This window comes from Macaca fascicularis, chromosome 1 (assembly GCF_037993035.2).
Source record: "Macaca fascicularis isolate 582-1 chromosome 1, T2T-MFA8v1.1".
NCBI lineage: Eukaryota > Metazoa > Chordata > Mammalia > Primates > Cercopithecidae > Macaca > Macaca fascicularis.
The window spans coordinates 42,788,948-42,801,030 of NC_088375.1; the positions used below are offsets into that span (position 1 = coordinate 42,788,948).

At 35.9% G+C, this 12,083-nt stretch overlaps 1 protein-coding gene across 19 annotated transcripts in view; it reads left to right on the plus strand.

Annotated features, from left to right (window-relative positions):
* The window catches only part of SWT1 (SWT1 RNA endoribonuclease homolog), a 127,290-nt gene that overhangs the window by 102,337 nt on the left and 12,870 nt on the right, over window positions 1-12,083 (plus strand). For 10 of the 19 annotated variants that reach the window (XR_012430645.1, XM_005540233.4, XM_074030883.1 and 7 more), the window contains 2 exons: window positions 4,430-4,496; window positions 9,877-9,941. Coding sequence is in view for 11 of the 19 variants with exons in the window: in XM_005540233.4 (XP_005540290.3) it covers window positions 4,430-4,496; window positions 9,877-9,941 (132 nt within the window). In the remaining 8 variants the exon portion in view is untranslated. Of the gene's footprint in view, window positions 1-4,429; window positions 4,497-4,685; window positions 5,130-5,284; window positions 5,377-9,876; window positions 9,942-12,083 lie in introns of those variants that run through there. The other 9 variants (XR_012430635.1, XR_012430647.1, XR_012430637.1 and 6 more) reach the window with 6 other exon arrangements.

Here is a 12,083-nt window from a genome sequence, read left to right on the forward strand (position 1 = left end):
ATTTGATTTTGTAAAATAATTTAAAGGCAAGAAAATGGTGTTGGTTGTCCTTTTATTGGTGGGAAAAGTGTGAGTCCCAGAATCAAACCCAAGGAGATTTGAATATTTACCACCACTCACTGTGTAATCTTGGGCAAGTATCTTAAAATGTTGGACCTTGGTTTCTACATCTGAAAAGTGGTTATTATATAACAGCTAATATTTATTGAGTATGTACTGTGAGCACTGTATTGTGCTAAACACTGTAGATGCATTACTTAATTCGTACAGTAACTTTATGAGGTTAACACTACTTTATCCCCATTTCACAGGTAAGGAGCCGAGATACAGAAAAGCAGGCAACTTGATCAAGGTCGCAAAACCAAATTTAGGGTGTTAAAGCTGGGTTACATAATTAAATTCAGGGAGATGGTGTATGTAAAGCAGGGTCAGATTTATGTGTTCAGTAAGTCATTATGTGTTATTATTGATGCTGTCGTACAGGAAACCAGAGCATATCCAGCTGTGAGCTGCGGATTACATCCTGCTTCAACATCTGTTTCCAAAAACTCATTCCAGAATTTAAGAGTGAAATTTTAAGATTATAAACCACTTGAGGATAATGGACCATGTCTTATTTTTAAAATATTTCATAGCTTCATGTGCATTTGAGCAAATATGCATTTAATATATACTTACTGTGATTGTTATGAATTTCTTTTTAAATGACAAATGTGAATATATTTATAAATTTAAAAAATGGCCATTGTCTAAGAAATATTTTCCCCAAGGGCTAATTTCTTGATTCCACTGTTCTTTTAAAGAGTTGCCATTGAAGGGTGATTTTAGGACTTTCATTCAAAAAGCCTTTTGTCTTCATACTGGTATAAGAAAAAAAGAATGAGAAAACTTTAGAGAAGGCTGACCTCTCAAGAATTTTTGTGTGGGGAATTACTAAGGCATTTTCTCTATTTTATTTTCTATGTATTTTCAACAAGCTGTATTTCTAGTGAGTAAAAGTTTGCAATTTTTTGTGCCAGGCCACATTCCATTCTCTCATATTCAGAATTCATAGGATGTAATGAAGTCTAAATTAAACCCCAAGTTGACTGCATTTTAATAAAGTTGTTTAGTCCATTCTGGGCTCAGTTTACCTCCAACCATCTTTCAAAATAACGAATTTTATCACATATACTGTAATATATATCCTTGTTTTAAAAAGTAACATATATAGTTTTTATCTGATTATAAAAGTAATATATCTGAATGACGGTGAGATCCCAATAAGCCTTTTTTCATTAGAATACAATTCTGTGATATTTTGTGAAATAACTAAATATTTACATTTAGAACAAATTACTTCTTTCTTAGAAACTTAAAATTCCTGTGTTTCTTAATCTATTTACAAGTAGCCATTGAAAAGTTGGAAGAGATGACCAAATGACAAGAACGAGATATTTTTCTTCCTTTATTATCTCCCTGTGCCTGGTCAGGATTTGTTTCTTTCATGTGCTCTTTAGAACTGTGAGGCTTTGGGCTACTCTGGATCGTTCAGCGTTGTATCCAAGGGCCCAGGTCTCACAGAGTTGTTGAATGAGAAAATAAAGAGTCCCTTGTTCTGATCTGGGCATCTTGAGTACATATTTTACATTTTTATTTACTCATCAAATACACTGTGAGGGTTGGACGTTATTCACTAGAGTTTGTCTCATCCTCTGGAGTCTAATATAGTATGTTAAACTTACTAGGCTCTTAATATAGAACATCTTGTTTTATCTAATTTTCTCACCCTCTTTTATGGACAGTTCAGATTATTTCTAAAGCCATACAAAAGAATAGGTATAAATTATTCCACATGACTGATAGTTTGTTTTCACTTGGTTATCAAGTTAGAACACACTAGTTTGTTTCCCATTGCCTTTCTAAAGGATTGGTTTAACTTATCTAGAGAACTTTGTCTTCGTGTTTTAAGCAAATTATGTATGGATCCTTCTCCATATGTATTATCCAAGCAAATTATGTATGGACCCTTCTCATTATGTGGTATTCCTCAGGGCTTTTTTCGGGAGTTAAAAGACTTTTTTTTTTTTTTTTTTTTGTATTTTAAAATTACTTGTTGGGAGAAAAACTTTTTCTATGAAATAGTATTCTTATGGAGGTTGTTGTATATTCTTAAAGATGTTCCGTATGTATGCCCCCTCCAAGGGATCTTTAAAAATCTGACTATGTCCCGAAAAACTGTTTTTAAAAGCTCTCCCACAAGTATAATAAAGGCCAAATAGTCTAAGGATATAATTAAGATTATTGAGAACAGTTAATTATCAAGTCTGACAGAATCAAGTATTGGCAAGGACATAAAGACCCAGAGACAGTGTTAAAAGCCATTAGGAATTTAAAAACTAACCAAGGTGGCTTGATTTCTCATTAGTTATATCAATGTTTATGTATTTTATGGCTTGAAACTACAGATGGTTTCCAATTTGTAATGGTTTGTTTTAGGATTTTTCAATTCTATGATGGTGCAAAGCATTTAGTACAATCCTTGACTTACCATGGGGTTAGGGTTATCTTCTGATAAACTCGTCATAAACTGAAAATGTTACAAGTCAAAATGCACTCCTACCTAGGATGTTTTCAATTTACGATGGGTTTGTCTGGGTATAGCCCCATTATAAGTCAAGGAGCATCTGTATTGGATGATGATGATAGTTGTTACTGTCACTGTTATAATTGACATATACTATATAGTACTTGCTGTATTCCATATGCTGTTGTAATGACTTTTTTTTCTAGTAACTCATTTAATTCTTGCAGTAGCCCTATGAAGTAGGGATAGTTATCCTAATTTAACAGATAAGAAGATAAATCACATGGAAGTTAAGTAACTCCCCAAAGGTCACACAGCTAGACAAAGCTCACACAGCTGAGGCAGACAGTACTCAGAGGCACTACACTGTACCAAAATGACAAGCTGGTTTACTTCCTTTTTTTTTTTTTTCCCAAAAAGAAAAACAGTATTCATGCTGAAAGGATGGAAAAAATATTTAGTATAAGAAAATGAGAATTAATACTTTACTACTAGAAGGAAAAATATGTTCTTCCCTTCTTTATTTTTATGGCCTGGTGCTGTGGCTCACACCTATAATCCCAGAACTTTGGGAGCCTGAAGTGGGAGGATCCCTTGAGCCCAGACATTCGAGACCAGCCTGGGCAACATAGGGAGACCTCATCTCTACAAAAATGATTTTTTAAAATATTAGCCCAACTTGGTGGCGCTTGCCTGTAGTCCCAGCTACTTGGGAGTCTGAGGTGGAAGGATCGCTTGAGCCCAGGAGGTTGAAGCTGCATTGAGCCATGATTACACCACTGCACACCAGCCTGGGCTTAACAGAGTGAGACCTGGTCTCAACAAAATAAATTTAAAAAGTTGTTTTATTTCTGTTTCTGTCATTTGTTATTTTTTTGTAAATAGGTGTTATTTTCTTTTCTTTTTTTTTTTTTTTTGAGACGGAGTCTTGCTCTGTCACCCAGGCTGGAGTGCAGTGGCCGGATCTCAGCTCACTGCAAGCTCCGCCTCCCGGGTTTACGCCATTCTCCTGCCTCAGCCTCCCGAGTAGCTGGGACTACAGGCGCCCGCCACCGCGCCCGGCTAGTTTTTTGTATTTTTAGTAGAGACGGGGTTTCACCGTGTTAGCCAGGATGGTCTCGATCTCCTGACCTCGTGATCCGCCCGCCTCGGCCTCCCAAAGTGCTGGGATTACAGGCTTGAGCCACCGCGCCCGGCAATAGGTGTTATTTTCAACAATTTATATAATCTATTGATTTTTCATGGAGCTGTAGGCTGATAGTTCAAGCAATGTTATTTGAATTTAATCAAAATATTTTATTAGGGTGTCTTTTAAGTGGCTAATTTTATCAGTTGTCTGTTTGGACTGGTTGAACATTTCTGTGGGAAATACTCAAGCTTTGTCTGGAGCTTAACAGATATGAAGTATAAATGCACTTCACATTTCTATCTATGCATAGACTGTATAAATGCAGTTCACATTTCTATCTATGCATAGACTGTATAAATGCACTTCACATTTCTATCTATGCATAGACTGTGTAAATGCAGTTCACATTTCTGTCTATTTTTTGAGAAATCTGTATTGTAACTTAAAATGTGAACTATAACTTCACGTGTAAGAATACTTATAGTTGTTGATTAATTGATGTTATAAGTATGAATTTAAATAAGCAAAAACATTTTAATAAGTTGACCTCTGTTGAATTAAGTTTCTGGTTTTATAATTTTTAATTGATTTTTAAAAATATTTTAAACCTTTAAGCTTATCAAACAGTAAGTTATCTCTCATGGTATGGGTATGTTTGGGGAGAAAGTTCAAGGTATTGGTTTTTTCTGAAATCATTTATTCCCCCCCCCCTTGGTTTTTATTTTATTTTTTAGGATTTTGGCCCCAAACAGTAATTATCAAGATGTTGAGACCCTCTATAACTTCCTAATCAAGTATGAGGTATGGGAAATATTTTTAAGTATTTATCACATTTCTACTTTAAACAAGTTTTAATGTAAATAAACATAGTAGGAGTTCTCAAACATAATGGAATGCTATTTAATTGATATTTGCTTTAAATTATTGAATGCCATAAAAGTTTGTCAGTGACATATTCTTTTTTCTCCCTTTTAAAAAACTATCTTTAAGGTGTATAGCAGGATGTTTTGATATGTTATACATAGTGAAATGGTTTCTGTAGGTAAGTAAATAAACGTATCAGTTATCTCACAGTTACCCCTTTTTGTGTATGTGACAAGAGCACCTAAAATGTACTCTTTTAGCAAAAATTTTGAATATAGTACAATCTTATTAACTATAGACCTCGTGTTGTATGATCTGTAGGCTTGTTCATCCTACGTATCTGCAACTTCCTATCCTGTGACCTACAACTGTCCATTTCCTCCCCTCCTCCCTGCCAGTGACATATTCAATTTTTTCTTTCATTCCCTAAGTAAAAATATGAGAGTCCTAAAATAACACGCTTTCTCCAATGTGAAATTGTTTCTCATCAGGGGTGCTACGGGCATTTTGGACAGGTCAGTTCTTCGTTGTGTGGAACACTGCAGGATGTTTAACATCCCTGTACATCAGGTACTAAATGCCTATAGCTATCCCAGTTGTGACAACCAAAAGTATTTCATCTCCCCATCCAACTTACATACCCAGAATACCTCAGAAAGGAAGAACTCCTGGTTGAGAAATACGTTTTACTGGAAAGGAAAGCTATAATTTAGTTTCCTTTATAGTGGCAACATAAACCCTGGAGGTAGAACTAAATGAGGCTTCAGTGTATTTTGTAAATTAACCTGCATGCTCTCCTCATCATTACTGAACCGAAGTGAGTATTCTGTTGATTGTCAGTTTCTAGTTGCTTGATGCTCTTTGTTCATGTTTCCTATAACATTATTACTTTTAATTTTGTGGGTGTATGTGTTTAATTTTTAAAACATTCTAAATGAAGGAATGTGGCATATATTCAAGTCTCACATTTCTTATGAAGTCAAACTCCTTTAAGTATATTTCTTCACTTTTATTCCTGGTTAGCTCTTTGTAACTTTTCGTATGCCACATCTTCCATTAAGAAGCCAGTGATTAAGAACACAGACTCTGAGGTCGAACTACCCGTGCTTAAATGTTGGTTCTTCTACTTATTAACTAGGAAGAGTTATTTAATTCTCCTTGTCTCAATTTCTTCATCTGTAAAATGAGAGTAACAATAGTAGGTAAATTATTTGTATTCTGCAAAGATTCAGTAATGTAAAATCTGTAAAGTGCTCCAAAAAGTACCAGGCACAGAGTGAGTGTTTGATAAGTGTTAACTAGTCTTGACCAGGCTCGGTGGTTCACGCCTGTAATCCTTGCACTTTGGGAGGCTGAGGTCAGTGGATCGCTTGAACCTAGGAGTTCACGACCAGTCTTGGCAACACAGCGAGACCCCATCTCTCTAAAAAACAAACAAAATTAGCCGGCATGGTGGCATGCACCTGTGGTCTCAGCTCCTTGGGAGGCCGAGGCGAGAAGATTGTCTGAGTCCGGGAGGTCAAGGCTGCAGTGAGCCGTGTTCATACCACTGCACTCCAGCCTGGTTGACAGAGCAAGACCCTGTCTCAAAAAAAAAAGGGGGAGGGTGATGGTTAACTAGTTTTATTTAAGCAACGAATGGAGTTTATATGGGCTTTGTAGGAGTCAGCCTTAATTCAGCCGGGCGCCGTGGCTCACATCTATAATCAGCACTTTCGAAGGCCGAGGCAGGTGGATCACTTGAGGTCAGGAGTTTGAGACCAGGCTGGCCAACATGATGAAACCCCATCTTTACTAAAAATACAAAAATTAGCTAGGAGTAGTGGTAAGGGCCTGTAATCCCAGCTACTCATAAGGCTGAGAGGCAGGAGAATTGCTTGAACCCAGGAGGCAGAGGTTACAGAGAGCCAAGATCGTGCTGCTGCACTCCAGCCCGGGTGACAGTGTGAGGCTCTGTCTCAAATAAATAAAGAAAGAAGAGACTTCTTTATCACCACATTATTTGATTATTAAGAGAACTTCCTCTTTTGAGATGATTCATATAATTATTTCATCTTATTTTCTGAATTGCTGGAGAATTGCTTGGACCTGGGAGGTAGAGGTTGCTGTGAGCCGAGATTGCACCACTGCACTACAGCCTGGCTGACAGAGTGAGACTCTTGTCTCAAAAAAGTTAAAATATGCTGGGCACAGTGGCTCATGCTTGTAATCCCAGCACTTTGGGAGGCCGAGGCAGGCAGATCATGAGGTCAGGAGTTCAAGACCAGCCTGGCCAACATAGTGAAACCCCGTCTCTACTAAAAATACAAAAAAATTAGCTGGGCATGGTGGTGGACGCCTGTAATCCCAGCTACTCAGGAGGCTGAGGCAGGAGAACTGCTTGAACCCAGGAGGCAGAGGTTACAGAGAGCCAAGATCGCGCCACTGCACTCCAGCCCGGGCGACAGTGTGAGACTCTGTCTCAAATAAATAAATAAATAAGAGCCTTAATTCTTTATCACCACATTATATGATTATTAAGAGAACTTCCTCTTTTGAGATGATTCATATAATTATTTCATCTTACTTTCTGAATTTCAAATCAAAACATTAAGTCTAACAAAAATATATATGTGGAACTGGGCACGGTGGCTGTAATCCCAGCATCTCAGGAGGCTGGAGGTGGGAGGATCACTTGAGGCCAGGTGTTCAAGGCTGCAGTGAGCCATGATCATGCCACTGCACTCCAGACTGGGTGACACAGCAAGACTCCAGCTCTAAAATATATATGAACAATAGGACAATTTAAAAATTACATACGCTGGAAAATTCTGGGGCATAGTTCTTTATAATTTAGTACTTTCTATTGCCAAGAGTATTAGAAGAAAGTACCTAACTTATTAATTATAAGAATATATGGATCTGTTGCTTGATGATATCTTGTGATATAAACAAGAAAGAAATTTAAAAATTAAAAAAAAATATGTAGATCTAAGAATCAGATATATGTAAAATATATATATTAGAGACAGGGTCTTAGTGTGTTGCCCAGGCTGGGGTGCAGTGGCTGTTCACAGGCACAGTCATGACACACTAGATCCTTGAACTCCTAGGCTCAAGCAATCTTCCTACCTCAGCATCCCAGGTAGCTGGGACTACAGGCACACACCATTGTGCCTGACTGATTCACAGATTTTTAAAATCATTTCTCTTAAAAGAATTACTTTTCCTACATCACTTACTACATTGGATATATTTGTCTAATATAAAAAACAATGGTAGGACTGTCTAAATCTTTTAAGGAATTTGACTATTTTTATACTTCTCCTTTGCCTTTTCTCGAATTTTTAAATTAAAAATAAGCCATTTCTAACATCTGGCTTTTATTGTAAGTAGCACAGTTAAAAAGTAATGATACCCATTTCACAATTCACTTTATAGTCACAACTCTAATGTTTGCTGACAGTGGCATCTTTTAGCTATTTTTTCCCCTGGAAATTAAAATTGTTCATTTAACCATGGAGGTGATATTTAACAGTTGTAATTTCAAATGTCTCAATATGGGTAAATGAAAATGTCTTTGTAGTCAAAATTAATTAATATGGTGAAACAGACCATCATGAGACTGCACTTCAGTTTTTCTTTATTAGTAAAGTAACTACCTACTTTGTAAATTATCTACTGTAACCTGGAATTATGTCACCTTTGTACTTCCAGCTGTCTTCTTGGATAAACGTCTAAATGTATGTGGATGGTTGCTTTTACAACTAAAGATAAATCTAGATATTTAAAAAAAACTATTTAAAAGCTTAATATAAATTATTTTATATTCATATTTAACAGGTTCAAAGTCAGCTTTTTAGCTGATTTTTCTCAACAGTTGATAGAAAATGGATCATTCCCTTCATCCTCTGACCAAGTATCTGCAGTGTGTTGACATTTGGTGGCCTGTGTTCTGATACGTTGTAGGTCCCGGAATGTGTGGCTATGGTAAAAATATCAGCGGCCCTTAGGAGAAGGCAGAACATGTAAAGAAGGAAGAAGTGGACTGGTTGATAGTTTAAATGAATATTTTATAACATTTTTAGAAGATTCTTTTAATAAAAATTGTGGTAAATTATATACCGATTTCATATAATCACTAAATATGATATCTAATATATAATTAAATACTAGTAAATATATAAATATATGCTAACGTTTAAAGCAAAATATCCATATTATATTCATTTAAATATTTGAAAACCATATATATGTGTGTGTATATAAATATATAATTGTTTTTTAATAGAGACAGGGTCTCATATGTTGCTCAGGCTAGTCTCAAACTCCTGGGTTCAAATGATCCTCATACCTTGACCTTCCAAAGTGCTGGGATTACAGGCGTGAGCTGTTGCATCTGGCCAAAAAACTGTATATTTTTAAACTTTCAGTGAATGAAACATTTTCTATACAAATACGGTAAACTTTCTATGAAAACATTGAAGAAAGTCATGGAGTTTTTACCAATAAGCAATACGTTGAATCATATAGAAGACTTTTATGATATGAATCTTTAAATTAGTAGTCATTAAATCAGGGTGGTATCATTCTTCCTCACCAAAAAATGCATGCCAGCTAGCAACACTTAGAAATATTTTTTTAAGTAAATTGAATAGAAATTAGCCTTATTGTTTCCTTTTACTAATTCTAAATTTCTGAAAATTTAGGCAATATGCTATTTGTTATCTGATCAAAATAATTTTTCTCTGCAAGTTTTCAGATTCTCCCTTGCAGATAAATAGGAATATTGTCTAAATCAATAGTAAGTTTCAAGAAATAAAGGATTCCTTCACTGTGTCTTCCATATGTGTGCCACAGCTAGTTTTTATGTGATGAAATTTTTTATATTTGTGGTATTATAAATTATATCTCTGAATTACAGATATTTATTAACTTAAACCTGTAAGTTTAAACATGTAGACCTCAATAATCTGAAAAATATATTTCTTTAGAAAATGTCTATAAATAAGACTTTTTCCTAAACCAGATAGAACTGTCTGCAGTTTCTAATCTTATTTGTGTTTTTCTGTCCATTTGATCTCTACTATGTCTAGGTCCATCTCACCTCTGCTGGTTCTACTAACAGATTAAGATGTAACAGTAGGATTCATATTTTTGCACACAGTTCCATGTTAGCATTATGGTCATTGCACTTCTTATTGTTACCGTTTAATCCTTTTCATGCAGTAACTAGAAATTTGAACTTTCCTCTCAGAATATGGGCTACTCTAATTTTGCTATCATCACTCATTTTAATTAATATAATTTTTAATAACTATATCTTGGTTCCTTTCAGGTAAATAAAAATGTCAAATTTACTGCCCAGGAACTTTATGATTGTGTCTCTCAGACTGAATATAGGTAAGTCATATCTATACATAGATAGAAACCATTGTAACAAGCTTTTCCATATACAGCAGCACTTGGTGGTGGTGGTGATGTGTTTTTTCATTGTCTTTTCACTACACTATGTTTTTTTTTTAACTTTACTAATATGAAATATTTCCTACATACAAAAAGGTCATGTGTTGTGTGTTTATCAGCTGTAAGGTTTAAAGTGGTTCTCAAATTTTTTGGCCTCAAGATTCTGTTACATTTTTTAAAATTATTGAAGATCCCAAAGAGCTTTTCTTTATATGGTTCATTAATTCAGCTATATTTGCTATATTAAAACTTAGAACTGAGAATTTCAAAATGTTTATTAATTCATTAAAAAATAACCACATGTTAAGATAAATAACATATTATGAAAATATTAAAAGTAACATTGTTGTACATTTTTGCAAATCTTTTAATGACTGACTTAATAGAAGGCAGCAGGATTCTTATAACTGCTTTTGCATTTAATCTGTTGTGATAAGCATGGCTGGATTGCTGGAAAACTACTGTTCACTTTTGCGAGAACAAGAGTGCAAAAGACAAATCACATCTTAGTCTTTATTTATTTGTTTGTTTGGTTGGTTTTTTTAAATTTTTTTCTTTGAGAAGGAGTTTTGCTCTTGTTACCCAGGCTGGAGTGCAATGGTGCGATCTCAGCTCACTGCATCCTCCGCCTCCCAGGTTCAAGCGATACTCCTGCCTCAGCCTCCTGAGTAGCTGGGGTTATAGGCACCCACCACCACGCCCAGCTAATTTTTTATATTTTTAGTAGAGACAGGGTTTAACCATGTTGGCCAGGCTGGTCTTGAACTCCTGAGCTCAGTTGATTAGCCCACCTCAGCCTCCCAAAGTGCTGGGATTACAGGCATGAGCCACCACGCCCCGCCACATCTTAGTCTTTTTATGGAAATAGCTTTGGCTTCTTTGACCTCGCATACCCTCTGAAAGAGTCTTAGATTCCCTGTGGTCCCCAGACCATGTTTTGAAGAACAACCGATATAAAAAATACCCATCTGCCTACCATTCAACTAACAAACTTGAATTTTACCCATTTCTAGCTGTAACCTCCCTTTTATTCTCTCTCGAGGGATTGTATCTTTATAGTTCTCATCTTTTTTTTAATGGTTTTACTGAGTATTATTTATAACAAAAATATATTGATTTATTTTGCTGATTTTTGAACTTAAATGTATCACACTATACTTTTTTCCCTAAAATAATTTGTTTTATAGCACTCATACATAACAAAAAGGGCAAGTATTATAAATCCAATTCTTTTTTTTAATCTTCTTTTTTAAATTTTTTAATGAGACAGGGTCTCACTATGTTGCCCAGGGTGGTCTCGAACTCCTGGACTCAAGCAGTCCTCCTGCCCCGGCTTCCCAAAGTACAGGGATTGATTACAGGCATGAGCCACCATGCCCAGCCACAAATCCAATTCTTATATACACAGGGTATAGTTGTGAAGCCTTTGCTGTGGGCTAAATGTGTACCCTCCAAACTCATACATTGAAATCTAATCCCCAGTGCGATAGTATCAGAAGATGGGGCCTTTGAGAATTGGATTAGTGCCTTTATAAAAGAGATTTCAGAGCATTAGCTAATTCCTTCCCTTCTGCCATGTGAGAACACATAGAAGGCACAGTCTGTGAGGAAGAGGACCCTCACCAGACACCAAATCTGCTGGTGCTTTGATCTTGAACTTCCCAGCCTCCAGATCTGTGAGAAATTTATCTTGTTTATAAGCTGCCCAATCTAAGATATTTTGTTATGGCAGCCTGGACAGTCTAAGATATCCTTCTAATTCTAGGCCCAGGCAAATTTATGAGGAGCTAAAACTGTTTAACTCCTTCACTGTTGCCTTCCAGTAGCCTCCACCACTACATATGCCATTTTAGCTTAACATCAGGATTCATCCATGTTGATACATGGGGCAGTAGTTGGTTTTCAGTGAGTTCTATTATAACACGACACGTGCATTTGTAAATGTCGCCACTGCATTGTGTAGTCATGCAATAAAAACCACAAGACTTATGGGCAAAATCAGATTAGGAGCATAACACTTAACCTCATTTGGGACACATTTTTAAAAAGATAGGAACTTAATAAAAGTATCACTAAACC